This window comes from Nansenia antarctica, assembly GCF_963989245.1.
Source record: "Nansenia antarctica genome assembly, chromosome: 5".
Taxonomy (NCBI): domain Eukaryota; kingdom Metazoa; phylum Chordata; class Actinopteri; order Argentiniformes; family Microstomatidae; genus Nansenia; species Nansenia antarctica.
Window position 1 is genome coordinate 20,544,543 of NC_137690.1, and position 13,367 is coordinate 20,557,909.

General features: G+C 42.0%; 1 protein-coding gene across 1 annotated transcript; it reads right to left on the reverse strand.

Annotated features, from left to right (window-relative positions):
- Window positions 1–2,577: 2,577 nt before the first annotated feature.
- Window positions 2,578–13,238, reverse strand: LOC308157855 (neurofilament light polypeptide-like; the record flags this gene model as incomplete). The annotated part of the gene is made up of 8 exons (XM_080531454.1): window positions 2,578–2,610; window positions 4,624–4,781; window positions 4,909–5,079; window positions 7,220–7,364; window positions 10,785–10,889; window positions 11,048–11,510; window positions 11,665–11,789; window positions 12,165–13,238. 8 exons carry the CDS (start codon window positions 13,236–13,238, stop codon window positions 2,578–2,580), a joined length of 2,274 nt encoding a protein of 757 aa, XP_080387580.1.
- Between the last annotated feature and the right edge of the window lie 129 nt (window positions 13,239–13,367).

Consider the following 13,367-nt stretch of genomic DNA (forward strand, 5'->3'; position numbering starts at 1 on the left):
CGCGAAGGGCGCCGGGCGCGATGCAAATTGAATGCGTAATTCCCAATTCCACATACGTTTTTTTTCATCACTGTCGGGAGTTGCCCAGGGCAAGTCTTAATAATATAATAGATCTATTTCTACAACTGAGTAATGTAATTATGAAGACGCAGAGAGCATAATAAACATCACCACCAATTCCAAAACATTATTCCATTTGTCAACATTATTGTACGTGCCAAAAGCAGGGTGAGCACATCACCAATATTGTCGGCCTATTTGAATTGCGTTAAACATTTTGTCTTCATTTATGTTTTTTTAACAGTGGGCTATGCGTTTTAAACATAATTCATTGTTAACATTAGTGTCTGTGGAAACAGTGAACAAGAGCAACAGGCTAGAGCTCCCATGGGGGCACGACGAACAGTTGTATACCAAGGTTTATCGATCAGATTTAAATTATATGAATGGTTTACTTTGATGTTTGATTCAGTCATTCCGTTTTGTTTTTCTCAAGGTCAGGAATGTGCGGAATGATCCACCCGTTGTCAACTGCAACCGCACAGGCGTCAGTGAGGGACACTGGTGGTGGGGAGAGTGGGTGGGTATGCCAGCAGAGTTCTTAGTGAGCTTTTCATAATAAAATGTGCAAAATTATTACAACACTTAGAATTATCTTTATGATTAAGAGTTTGAAATACAAAAGGTATAGCTATAATTCATATTGGATAGAGGAGTTGTGATCAATGAATATTATATGAGTTTTTATTTTGAGGGGTATAACGTCCAAGGTTGCTATAAATGCATTTGTCCTCAATAGCCTACTACACCATGCATTGTGATATATTATTCTTGACAATAGGCAATGGACCATAGCCCACTCTCCCCTTCCCCACTCAATGGAGCAATCTGCAGCTGTTTGGATCAGGCCTGTTATCCTAATCAGCCTTTTGTCCCCCCATTATGTGCTGCTGGTACGACTGGACAGCCAAATGTTGCTGTCAATAATCATTAGCCATCCACTATGTTGTCCTCTTTGATAGTTTGGTTGTACTCTGGCAACTTTGGTGTTTTAAAGTTTATTCTGCTTCTTAATTTGCACTCCAATGGGAATTCTAATTTAAGTTCTTGTGGTTTCAATTAAAGTACTGTTATTCTTTCTTGTGTCATGGTAGATTTAATTATATATTTATAAAATGCATCTTGCTAGGATACTGCAAGAAGATATGTTTTGATTGAAAATATCACAGTATGGTACCACAGCATGGAGGTTTAGATTTAGAGATGTAGATGTAAAGCTAGAAAGATTGTGCAAACAATCTTGTTGTCTGTGTCATTTGTCTGCTATGCTTTACTGAGCTGCTGGATCTAAGGGATTACATGATTTGAACACCAACTGAAGAATTTTGAGTTAAGCAGTTTATGTACTACAGGTTAATTTGAGAACTTCAACATGACATGGTGTTGTTTGATCTGTATTTTACGTATAATACACATTTTATTCACTCTACGTTGCTAGGCTATAGATCACAATATCTAACATACTGTAACATCAACCTCTTATGTTAATTTATAATCTGTTGATGTCATAATAGTTCTGTCTGATTTACCATATAATAACTGACTGACCACAAATGATGATTCAAATAAATAAATAATAATAATTATATATTATATTGACATACCAGTCTGGGTAGGGACACTGAAAGCTGAAATCAGTGAATAAGGAATACAACATTGCCACCATGTGACTGACTTGCGTCATTACACGTATGCACTTTCTCATACATGTATGGCAAAAAATAAATACTCAGCAAGAGGAATACGACTGTACTACCTAATTCACTGACATGGAATAGAATTATACTGTTGTATTGATACACAGTAAAGAGTTATGACATGCAGGTACTTATCCTAGACTTTCAATGCAAATTATGAAAAATTAGTTAAGTGTTTTTAAATGTCTGAATATTGACAAATCTGCAATAGTCCAACCAACCACCTCAGTGCAAGTGTTAATCCGAGCATGCCATTCATTGGCATTTCAGGTGGGTGCCTAGGGTTTAAGTGAATAGACCAGTGAAGCGCAAAGGGAAGTGCTCAGTCAGGCTCTGATTAGCTCCATCCCTGTCACCCAGTGCTCTAATTCAGATCAGATTGCATCATGCAGCAGGCCTGGTCTTTATTAAAAGCTCCTGGAGAGGATAGCATGACTATGACCAGCCTCTTACTCTATCATCTCAAACAACAAGACACCCTTTATGGTGATCGGGGACAGGAATAAACCGATAGAAAGATGAGCACTCTAGTCCCTGTCTGTGGTGCTGTACAACAATGATGACTCGTTTGTCTACTCAGAAGTGTGCAGGTGCTTCCAGGCGCAAGGTTAACAGAAACAGGTGTACAAGCAGCGGTCGTGCCAGGATGGTAGGGTATAAAGACTGGTTAATCATCAAGTATACTGGTCTGAAGGGAAAGAGAGAGATAGGAGAGTGTTCTATCATAAAGGAATTTAGAGAGATGAGGCTGGGAGTACTGACCTTACTGGCATCTCTAGCATTCTTCTGGTTATTTCTTACTGGTGGGGGCTTAACTGCTTCACTGCCTCATTCCAAGGCTCTGTTTCCGTCTCTGCAGAGGATCAAAGAAGTTAAAAGACTCATGAGTAGTGAGGTTCAAGATTCCAGGCCAAGGTTCCTGGTTCTGGGTCTACAACCCCACAGACGGAAGCGTACACGTGGGCCTGGTGGATCCCAAGGCCCAATCTCAGGGCTTGGCTATGCCAAACACAGGCTCAGGTGGCGCTTGCTAAGTGAAGGCCTGAGCACCCACCTGCCTGTCCAGCAGCAGCAGCAGATGGTAGCTCTAGCCCTCCAGCACTGGGCTGAGGTGGCCCCTCTCTCCTTCCAGGAGGACCCCACATCTCCTTGGACACAGATTGATATCCGGTTGGGGTTTGGCACAGGTAGGCTATTACACAAACCACCTCAGATTTTTTAATTGTATTTTCCACAATATATCACAGGTCCAAACAGGACCAACAGAGAACAAAAATAAATATAATAAAAATAATAAATATATCCCCCAAATACCAGACATATGTACATACATACAAACATTATACATAGCCAGACATCCATAAAAGTAAAATAAATAACACAAACAAAATGAAATGATACTACATTATCATGCTTAACCATCTCTGATTTGATCATAGTTATCTTAGTTAGTTAGTTATCCTGTTAGGAGCCAACGGACCCACAGGTGGATCCGAAGTGATATAAAGAGTTTACCTCGATCAATTCTCTTCATCGATATCACATTTTTTTCACAATTTTGCATGCTATAAGATGCCACCATTTTTTCCCCGAGACGGTAAACACGGCCTAAGTCACATCCAGTTTTCTCCAACTGGAGAATGTGTCATGTCCGGTTTCAACGCCAAATTTCCATACCATTGGTCGGCCAACCCAAAAAAATCCCAAAAAAATCCCCCCCCCAAAAAACGAAATCTGATACATGAGAAAGGTCAAAGGTCAAAGATGGTGCCAAAATATCTCCAAATGGCCTAAACATACCTGTACTAAAACAGGTACAAAGTTGCATTTGCTCACATTACTAGCATCAACTTTGGCACAAGTACTAATAAGACCCTGGAGTACTGGTTCCTAGATGATTTTGGCTTCGTTATCAGGTTTCCAAGGTGATATTCACTGTAAAAGCTGTTGTTTTTTTAGGCGGAGACTGAATTTGAGATGTTTTATAATGTTCTAGCTCTATTTGCTCTGACACAGTTTTGATTCGGACACTTCTACAGCCACCCCACAGGTGTTAGCTTTCATTTGATAACAATATCATTATGAAGGCCCTTGTGATTGTGGAGATATTCTATATTCACTGTGGGCATGTAATTTCGAGCAGAAAACCAGAAAAATGAGGTGGATAAGAAGAGGTTATATAATGTTTTTGTGTATTTGACCCTTCTCGGGAAGTCACCTGGGCGGCATTGTTGTTTGATGGACCAGGGGGAGAGGTTGCACATACAGCCCAGCCAGGAGAGATACATGTGGATGATGATGAGTCCTATAGTGTTTCTCCATCTGACTATGGGGTCAATCTATTACAGGTATATATAACACAAACACACACGCACGCACGCACGCACACACACACACACACACACACACACACACACACACACACACACACACACACACACACACACACACATGTCCTAGTGTGCTTGGAAATTCTGTATGTTTAACATTGTACTTTAACTGCAGGTTTTGATACATAAGACAGGACATGTGCTGGGACTGCCCCACTTGTCTTCCCCTGACTCAGTGATGCATCCTTTGTACCCTGTCAATGGCAGCCCTAGGGAATTGGGTTGGGAGGACAGAAGGGCCATTCAGCAACTATATGGTAGGCCATGGGTTGAAATAATCACAATTCAAAGGGTCAATACAGAGTCAAAAGAGACATAGTCTTTATATACTTTGAGGAGAATACAAATCACAATGTCACCCACTTTTACCTATACCGGCAGGCCAGTGTGAGGGTTCTTTTGACACTGTGTTTGATTGGGTGAGGAGAGTTCCCAGTGGCCACCAGGCGGTGCCCACAGTCCGTTATAACACTTACTTCCTCCGTGGAAATCAATACTGGCTGTATGACAACCTCCGAGGCAGGCCTCGACGAGGTGACCCCAGGTGTCTGCAGTAGGGCTGGAGGGGTCTTTCCCGGGATGGAGTGGATGCCCACCTTCATGTATGGACTCATGACCAAGATACGTTCTACTTCTTCAAAGGTGAATAATCATCTGACATAAACATTAGGCTTTGATTGGGCATTAATTGTATTCCTTGCCATGTGATTAAGGTCTTTGAAGTATAGTAAGTGGGTATAAATGCTCAGTGAACATCTTACCTGCTGTTTGTTGTATACAGGCACTAGGTTCTGGGACTATAGTGAGGCCCATGACTCTGATGGACAGCTTATCTCTGTGGGTTTTCCTGGCATCACAGGACCCCTGGACACAGCAACATTGCAGGACCAGCATGGGCTGGCATACTTCTTTAAAGGTCATCAGGTCAGTCACTTAAACCTGAGACAAGATGATACATGTGTGGAGTTATGAACACAGCTTTATTGTAAAGTGATGAAAACAAACCAACTAAATGTGCTAGGATACAATAGTAATTGTATCTTTACATTTTCTAGGTTCAATATGTCCAGTCATCAAGTACAAGAGGGTTACCCCAAAACACAAATGATCACCCACATGGTAGGGTAGTCAACATTCTTAATACATTATTACAGAAACAGTAAGTGACATTTTCCAAGAGTGAAATCTATTGTGGTATTTAAAAATGGCGGTTATCGATGATGTCTATGAACATGGGATTCAGAATGAATTCAGAATAAAAGTCTCAACCTTTTTTTTCTGAATAAAAGTCTGAAAAATAAGATTCTGAATAAAAGTCTGAAAAATACAAATTCAACCCTAATTTAACCCTAAGTCTGAAACTTTTTTTTTTCATTGGAGACCAATGAGGTGTATGAGGAGGTATGTGTGTGTGTGTGTGTGTGTGTGTGTGTGTGTGTGTGTGTGTGTGTGTGTGTGTGTGTGTGTGTACGCGTGCGTGCTTGTGTGCATTTGCCTATGTGTGCCTGTGTGTGAGTGTTTATATGTGTGTGTGTGTGTGTGTGTGTGTGTGTGTGTGTGTATGTTTATATAAATATATAATAATAATAATACATTAGACTTATAAAGCACTTTTCTAGAAAGTATAGGGGTCTAATTAATTTTGTGATAACTAAATGTAAATCTGCTGGAACGGTCTAGCATAGGCAGGCACACACATCACCATAATAGCGATTTTTTTTGTTATGCTTGTTGTAAATAAAAGTGACCTTATTGTGTATGGTGATTGATTTAGATGCACAGTTTCAAGTGTTTTTTTCCTTTTTTTCCTGTACTGCCGGTAACTTGGATGCTGTCTACTTTTCTTATAAACACCACACCCTGTTTTTCTTCAAGGGATTATACTATTGGGAGGTCTCAAGGGGGGGCAGTGGTGGACAAACTACTCTTAGTATATTACTGCCCCGCAAGAGGATAGCAGATCAGTGGAACAACATATGCACAGTCCACTCAACCCCCTTTTGTGACTGAACAACTGTAAACATGTTCTTGTGTTGTACTCTCTCCCGTGAAGCCTGGTGGGAGCTCTTGTTTTAAAACACAATACTACAACATTGACAGTGGAAAATGCACTGCAGCTCTATGCTACAGTACATGGGGTGGTGTGTGGAGACACATTGTGTTTGTGTGGCCTTAGGAGGCTTTTAGAAATAGATCCGCTCCATTTAGGAAACAAAGGATAGTGAGAACAGAGTTCACTCACCAAGGTAAGAGTAGTGAAATAAACTGGGTCAAGAAGGTCTGCAGAGAGACGTTGAAAATAAATTAATTCCTGGCCTTTTTATAGCTGAGATGTCAGAACAGGCTGGTTAAAAATACAAATAAAAGTTCTCAGTATTTATTTGGAAAGCTAACAAGCCTGCTTTGTGCATGTGTACCTACCCAGCCTTCACCTAGAAAGCAAAAGGTGCAAAAAGCTAAATCTTATTTGTTTTTGTTGTTTTTGTGTCTTTTGTTGTTGTGAATCATCTGGTGTATGTGACTAATGTTGTAATTTTACTTCTATGTTATGTTTGACTATCTTTAATGTCATTAGAGAATACTGCGCAAAGCAGTATTAAGTATTAACGTTATTTTTATCTGGAAGGCACTCTCATACTCAATTGGAAAAGGTAACACAATATGTTACACAACTCAATAGAAACCCTTAATTGTATTGGAATTCTTGTTGTATTTTGCTGTGCCGAGTAAGTGACATTGATTTGCAAGCCAGAATGTATCCTCTATCCTAAAAAAAAATTCACAGCACCCTCACTTGCCAGAGAGAATAATCAAAATATCTCTCTATTTCTGAGTTGCTGGTGGAATGAAAGTATTTGTCTCATTCTAAAATACTCACTGGTAATCATGATAATCACAACCATGTCTTCAAGGTCTTTTTTTTCTTTTCTTTTTTTTTTACAAAAAAATACATTATGGTGCAGATAAAGTATGATGCCATCTCTATAATTTGTAAATGAGGGTGCAAATCAGTGGGAATCTGGAAAATGAGTGAGTGCTTGTCTCCTCGTCTCCTCGTCCCCTCCCTCTCACCCTCCCCTCTTTTTTGTTGCAGGAACAGAGGGGGGAAGAAGGGAGGGGCATATGAGTACAGGATGGGGTGATGCGAGGACAGGGAGGATTGAGGGAAGGGAAAAGAAGGAGGTGGCAGTGCTGCAGATTTTAGGGCGTTGGCTCTCTGTTAAAGACAAGAAGGGTAAGGGTCAATAAGTAAATTAGATACAGTAGAGGACTTAATCATGTTTGTTACATGTGTTCCTTCTCAAATGAATGCTGTGCAAATACTGGATATACTGTATGCAAATACTCTGAATACACTGGATGCATGCCACAGGTACTGTATGACACAATACATGAAAAGTGAATACATCTCGTTGTAAGTCTTCTGGAGACAAATAATGAATTTGAACAGGAACAGAGGGAGAGGATGGTAGACATTGTTGTCATCCCAGACACACTGGAAGGATAAATAGAGAAGCTTTGGCCAACGTCTCACATGATTTATAGCCACTGCAGCAATTAGACACACTCTCTCTGTCTGGCAGGTACAACTGATATGCTTGGAAAACACAATGGTATGAAGAGCAAGTAGTTCTAGCCTAACTTCCTTGTTTCCTATGTTAGTGTTTGGATTATCTTTAAAGCCCCAGAAATTAATCAACACCTGTGACATATATTTATTTGCTTGGGAAATATTTGAGGGGCTTATTGCCACTAACAGCCAAAAACAGGTAAAACAGCCTGTCCTCTGTCAAGGTTTCAGTGAGATTTTCCTCCTGTATTTAATGGAATTGCTCTCTGTTGCTGTCCTCCATCATTGGACATTTGGCCAGCTCCTCTGGTGCAGCAGCCTAGCTGAGTCATACACATTTCAGCTGGTCCTGATTTATGGATGAGGATGAGGGTGAGCCAGCAGGAAAAACGGTCAAGTCAGCTCACTGATTACACACTGACTATGAGGATAATGGAACTGAGAGAATCTGCTGACTTATACTGTACATTGAGGACACGGTGGAATCAGTCTTCTATTCTGTTGCTACTTCAATACAATACTATGTTTTATGACTAAACAAAAGGACATACTAACCTTTGACCAACAATAGTGTGAATTTGTGTGTGACGACATCTCTCAACCCACCACCCAGTGATTATTATACGGTCAAACGGTCCCTTAGCGTGGGCGTTAGGACCATTTATTTGTTACCACAATTAACAATATAAGTGACAAGAAAACACAAGAAAAAACACAGTGCAAAAAAACTGCTAAAACATGTACAGTATATCCCAATGTAGGCCTACAGCATTGATATAGAATCAGGTGAAAATAATAAAGTACAACTATCTCTCTCACACACACACTCGTTTCCCAACACCCAATCATAGCCAATTGTCTTGTTGTATTCATTTATTATTGTTTTCTTGGCACTGTAATGGAGACAGGTGGTGTGGAATAGTGCACTTGTTTTCGTAGACTACCACTCCACAGAAGAAGTTACTCCTGGGAATGTGAGTTCCATCCATCCACCCACCACTCAGAATCTTCTAAATGAATATAGGCCTACAGAAATAATGTTGTCCCCCATGAATGATGTAGTGCAAATTGTCCTTACGTGAATTGATGTGTGTATGACTGAAAAGTTACCGGAATGTGTTGTGCTTATTTGATTCATTATCAGTGTTGCTTCTTACAGCTTAATCCTTATCTAATTCTTTTTTAAAATCAAATAAGCACTACAAGTCCAGCAACTTTTCAGCCTATCTCAAAATCGTGGACTGCCTTCAAAGAAACGCAATTATAAGAAGCAAGAAAAAAACAAGATAATGAATAAAATAAGCACAACACGTTCCTTTTGAACAATTGTCAGGGGTGCTATATCATACGTGGGGGACACATATTTACTACACACCCCAAGTCTTAAAAATACTAGTTTACTAGTTCACCCTGAGATGCCTCAGGAAAGAACACAACAAGCAGGAGATACTGGTGGCCTTCTACCACGGCGCAGTGGAGAGCATCCTCACCTACGGCATCTCCAACTGGTTCCACAGCTGCACAACAGCGGAGAGAAACGCGCTACAGAGAGTCGTGAGAACAGCACAGAAGATCACCGGCGCCCCCCTCCCCTCTTTGGAGGAGCTGTACAACACACGCTGTCTCAGGAGGGCCTCCAAGATCTCCAGGGACCCGACCCACCCTGGGCACGTACACTTTGTCAAGCTGCCCTCGAACAGGAGGTACAGGACCCCGGCCGCTAAGACAAACAGACTGAAGGACTGCTTCTACCACAGGGCCGTCAAAGGCCTAAGTTCTGGGCCCAGGACAGTCCGGACGGATTGTATGGCAGCTAGTGCTGAGGCACAAACATGTAAATTTTCAAGCCTGCAAACTGTGACACTTTAAAATAATGTGAAAAAATACTTTTGTGCAATATGACAACCCTAGTTGACTATCTGTGCAGTATAGTACAGTGGATTGTGTACATAGCCTTTATTGATGTAAACCAGCTCCTTACCTTCTTGTGATTTTATGCTTTTATGCTTTTTCTAAAATGTGTTTTTTTTTCCCTTTCCTAACACCAGGGGAGCCACCCCTCCTAAATTTCGTTGTTTGGTACCTGTACTGTAGCAATGACAAATAAAGTCCATTCCATTTATACTGTACATTCACAGCCAAAACACTTGGTGGAAATACTGCACTGCATTTTCAGTTCTAATGCATTAATAGTAACATTTTCTCTTGGGAGTAAATCACATTTAAATATATGTATACAAGTAATATAGCCTACTGTATGCGGCTACCATTAATTTGCAATCCATCTCTACTGCTGAATTTGTCTGGTAAAAAAATATTACTTGAGTTACTTAATGAAATAATAAATTTTTGCCAGTAAATGAATAAAATGAATGAATAAAATACTGAATGACATTAAGGTGAACAGATGTCAAGTTTTTATTATTAGTTCATAACATCATGATTCCCACGCAGAGGAATTTGTCTAAGGCATTTCAGATCATGTAGTGAACACACTGGTGTTCTTATAGGCATATTGTGGTGACAATAAAGCATGTACGTTTATCAAACCAATATTCTACAGGCAAGACAGCATTTACTCACAAAACAAACAAATTCAGACATTCTCTCTAAGCACACAAGTATGTCTAACCCATGTGTCTCTCTCACCTATAGAGCAGTCATATTGCATTGAAGTTGATATATTTCACGGCGTTGCATTTTATTGTGTAGATTTAATGTATTGATCTGAGGATCACCTTGCTGGCACACACATGCATACCTCACATGCTCAGCTTCACTCATTTCACATTCCAGCCATTCTGCAGCTTTACACACAAACATATCATCTTCTGATATATACAGTGGTTTCCCTTTTGTTTGTATCAAGGATTTAAGTGTACAGAATTGATGTAGCTTTTTGTAGAGCACCGTGATAGAAGACATTTCTTAAAACACTATTCTCTCAATAAGTGTCATCCAGCTAAATCTTGATTTATACATTTTTGTCCTTTGACTTTTCTTTCTCTTCTTCGTCCTTTTCCTCCTCCACGTCTACTTCTTTTTTGCTTTCTTCCTCTTTCTCACCTCCTTTCTCATCCCCTTCCTCTGTTTCCTCTCCACCTCCTTGGCTTTCTTCTCCGTCAGCCTCTCCATCTTCTTCTGCCTCTTCCTCCTCAGCTTCACCATCGGCTGTTGGAGATACAAGGTCAGAGTTGTTAACTGACATTGAATTTAAACATTCAAAAGTTTCAAGAAACATATATAATACATCCATTCAATTCTTTACTCTCAGCTTTTCAAAACCACTATCCAGGTGATTGACAACACTGACCTTCTGTTTCAGCCACCTCCTCTCCCTTCTCCTCTGCTGCCTCCTCCTCTCCCTTCTCCTCTTCTGCCTCCTCTTCTCCCTCCTCATCTTCCTTCTCCTCTTCTCCCTCCTCTTCTTCCTTCTCCTCTTCCTTCTCCTCTTCTCCCTCCTCATCTTCCTTCTCCTCTTCTCCCTTCTCCTCTTCTGCCTCGTCCACCACCTCCTCCTCCTCTTCTTCTTCTTCTTCCTCCTCCTCCTGAGTAGGTCTTGCCTGAGCCGGCTTTGCCTGGCTGGCAGTTATAATCTCATCAGAAAAGGGGAATGATGAACCCAGCAGGCGGGAGCTGTGTAGGTAGGGGGCTCCAGAGCTCAGGCTGGGATGCATGGAGAACATAGGGCGACCGTAGGAGGGGGCAACACACATGCTTTGGGAGTAGACACTGGACATCATCCCTGGTCCTCCCACATTAAAGCGATTCTCCTCCCCTTCAAGCAGATTCCTGTCATGAGATAAGGTACATAGGGTGTAAATGAGAGATGGACCTGGTTTGTTCAGTACAGTGTACAGTAACATTGTGGTGTAAATAGTAAACGCAGTCTTTCAGGAAATTCAACACACACAACATTAGGTTTACATGCTCATGAGTGACAGACCTGTAAGCAGCAATCTCAATATCCAAAGCCATCTTCACATTCAGGAGGTTTTGGTATTCCTTCATGTACCGAGCCATTTCATTCTTGGCTGTCCTCAACTCATCCTCCAGCTGGCCAATATTGTCCTGTTCAGGATAAATAATTTGTAACACAAGCAGCAGGATTATTGAGGTTTGTATTGCAAAATACACAAACTTAAGTGCAAATTAATTAATTAATGTTAATCTCAAGACACGGCACCCTTTGTGACTCAAGATTGTACAAACAGATAAGGTATAGGTATATTTTAAATATAAATAAATAACCAAACTATTTTGGAGTTTTACAGTCGAAAATATAAAGCTTTAAATAATACATTATGCAGCAGCATTACCATAGAGTTGGTATCTTTTTCTGGATAACTACGGTTTTCAAACTTAAGAGGTTAAACAAGCTCTGGTTAGAATGGCTAACTGCATGAGAAATGGTCATCTTGATATTCATGCTGTTCTTGCACTGACCTGGAGCTCAGCAATCTCAGCACTCTGTTTCTCTTCCACATCCTGCAACTGATTTTCCAGGGCCTGGTTCATCCCCCGGCAGGCTTCAATCTCCAGATCTCGTGCTTTGAGGAGGCGGCGGTACTCCCCAGCCTCGTCTTTGGCATTGCGAACGTTGACCGTGTTGCGGGCAGTACTTTCTGGCACCATGCTCACCTTGCTGTGGAACCATTCCTCAGCTGACTGGAGGTTGCGCTTTGCCAGTGTCTCATACTGGACTCGGATGTCACGGAGGGCTACGGACAGATCAGGCTTGGCCACCTCCATCTCCACAGACACCTGGGCACTGTACTGCACCTGGGCCTGCAGCTCGGCTATCTCCCCTTCATGGAGGCGTTTCAGGAAGGCCAGCTCATCCAGCAGGGTCTCAATCCTCTTCTCCATCTCGGCCCGGCCTAGAGCAGCCTCATCTGCCCCCTTCCTGGCCTCCATGAGACGGCCCTCCGCCTCTTCCCTGTGTACCACTTCCTCTTCATAACGTCCCTGCAGGTTGTGCAGCACCTCCTCCATCTGGTCCCTGTGGTTCTGGGCAGACTGCTTCTCATCCCTGGCCTCCTCCACAGCGGCACGGAGCTGGCGGATCTCGTTCTCGTACAGGGACCTGAGGTGGGACGGCTCACCATGCCTCTGCCTGAGGATCAGCAGTTCAGACTCCAGCACCTTGTTCTGCTGTTCCAGCTCATGGACACGATCGATGAAACTGACAAAGCGGTCATTTAGGTCCTGCAGCTGGGCTTTCTCCTGTGTACGCACAGCCTTGAACTCAGAGCTGACCTGCGCGGCCCGGCTGATGTCCAGTTCAGCTGTGGTGGCAGACACAGGAGTAGAGAGCAGCATGGAGGCGTTGGAGAAGCCTCTGCTATAGGTTGGGTAATGCTGACGAGATGACCCATGATGGTATGACATGGGGGCAGAATGGCTGGAATACACTGACCTGGATCCTATCCCTCCGGCACTGCCTCCATATCCTCCACTGCGCACCACCACTCTCCGCTTAGAAGAGGGGAAGTAAGGCTCATAGCAAGTGGAACTCATGACTCCCAAGACAGGCAGCTTCAAATTGAATGGTGTTGCTGGGTCGACTGCACAGTGGTATCTGCATCACTGCGGCTTTTATAGTGCTGGTAATGGTAATGTGACGCAAAGTTTTTTTTAGGCACTGAC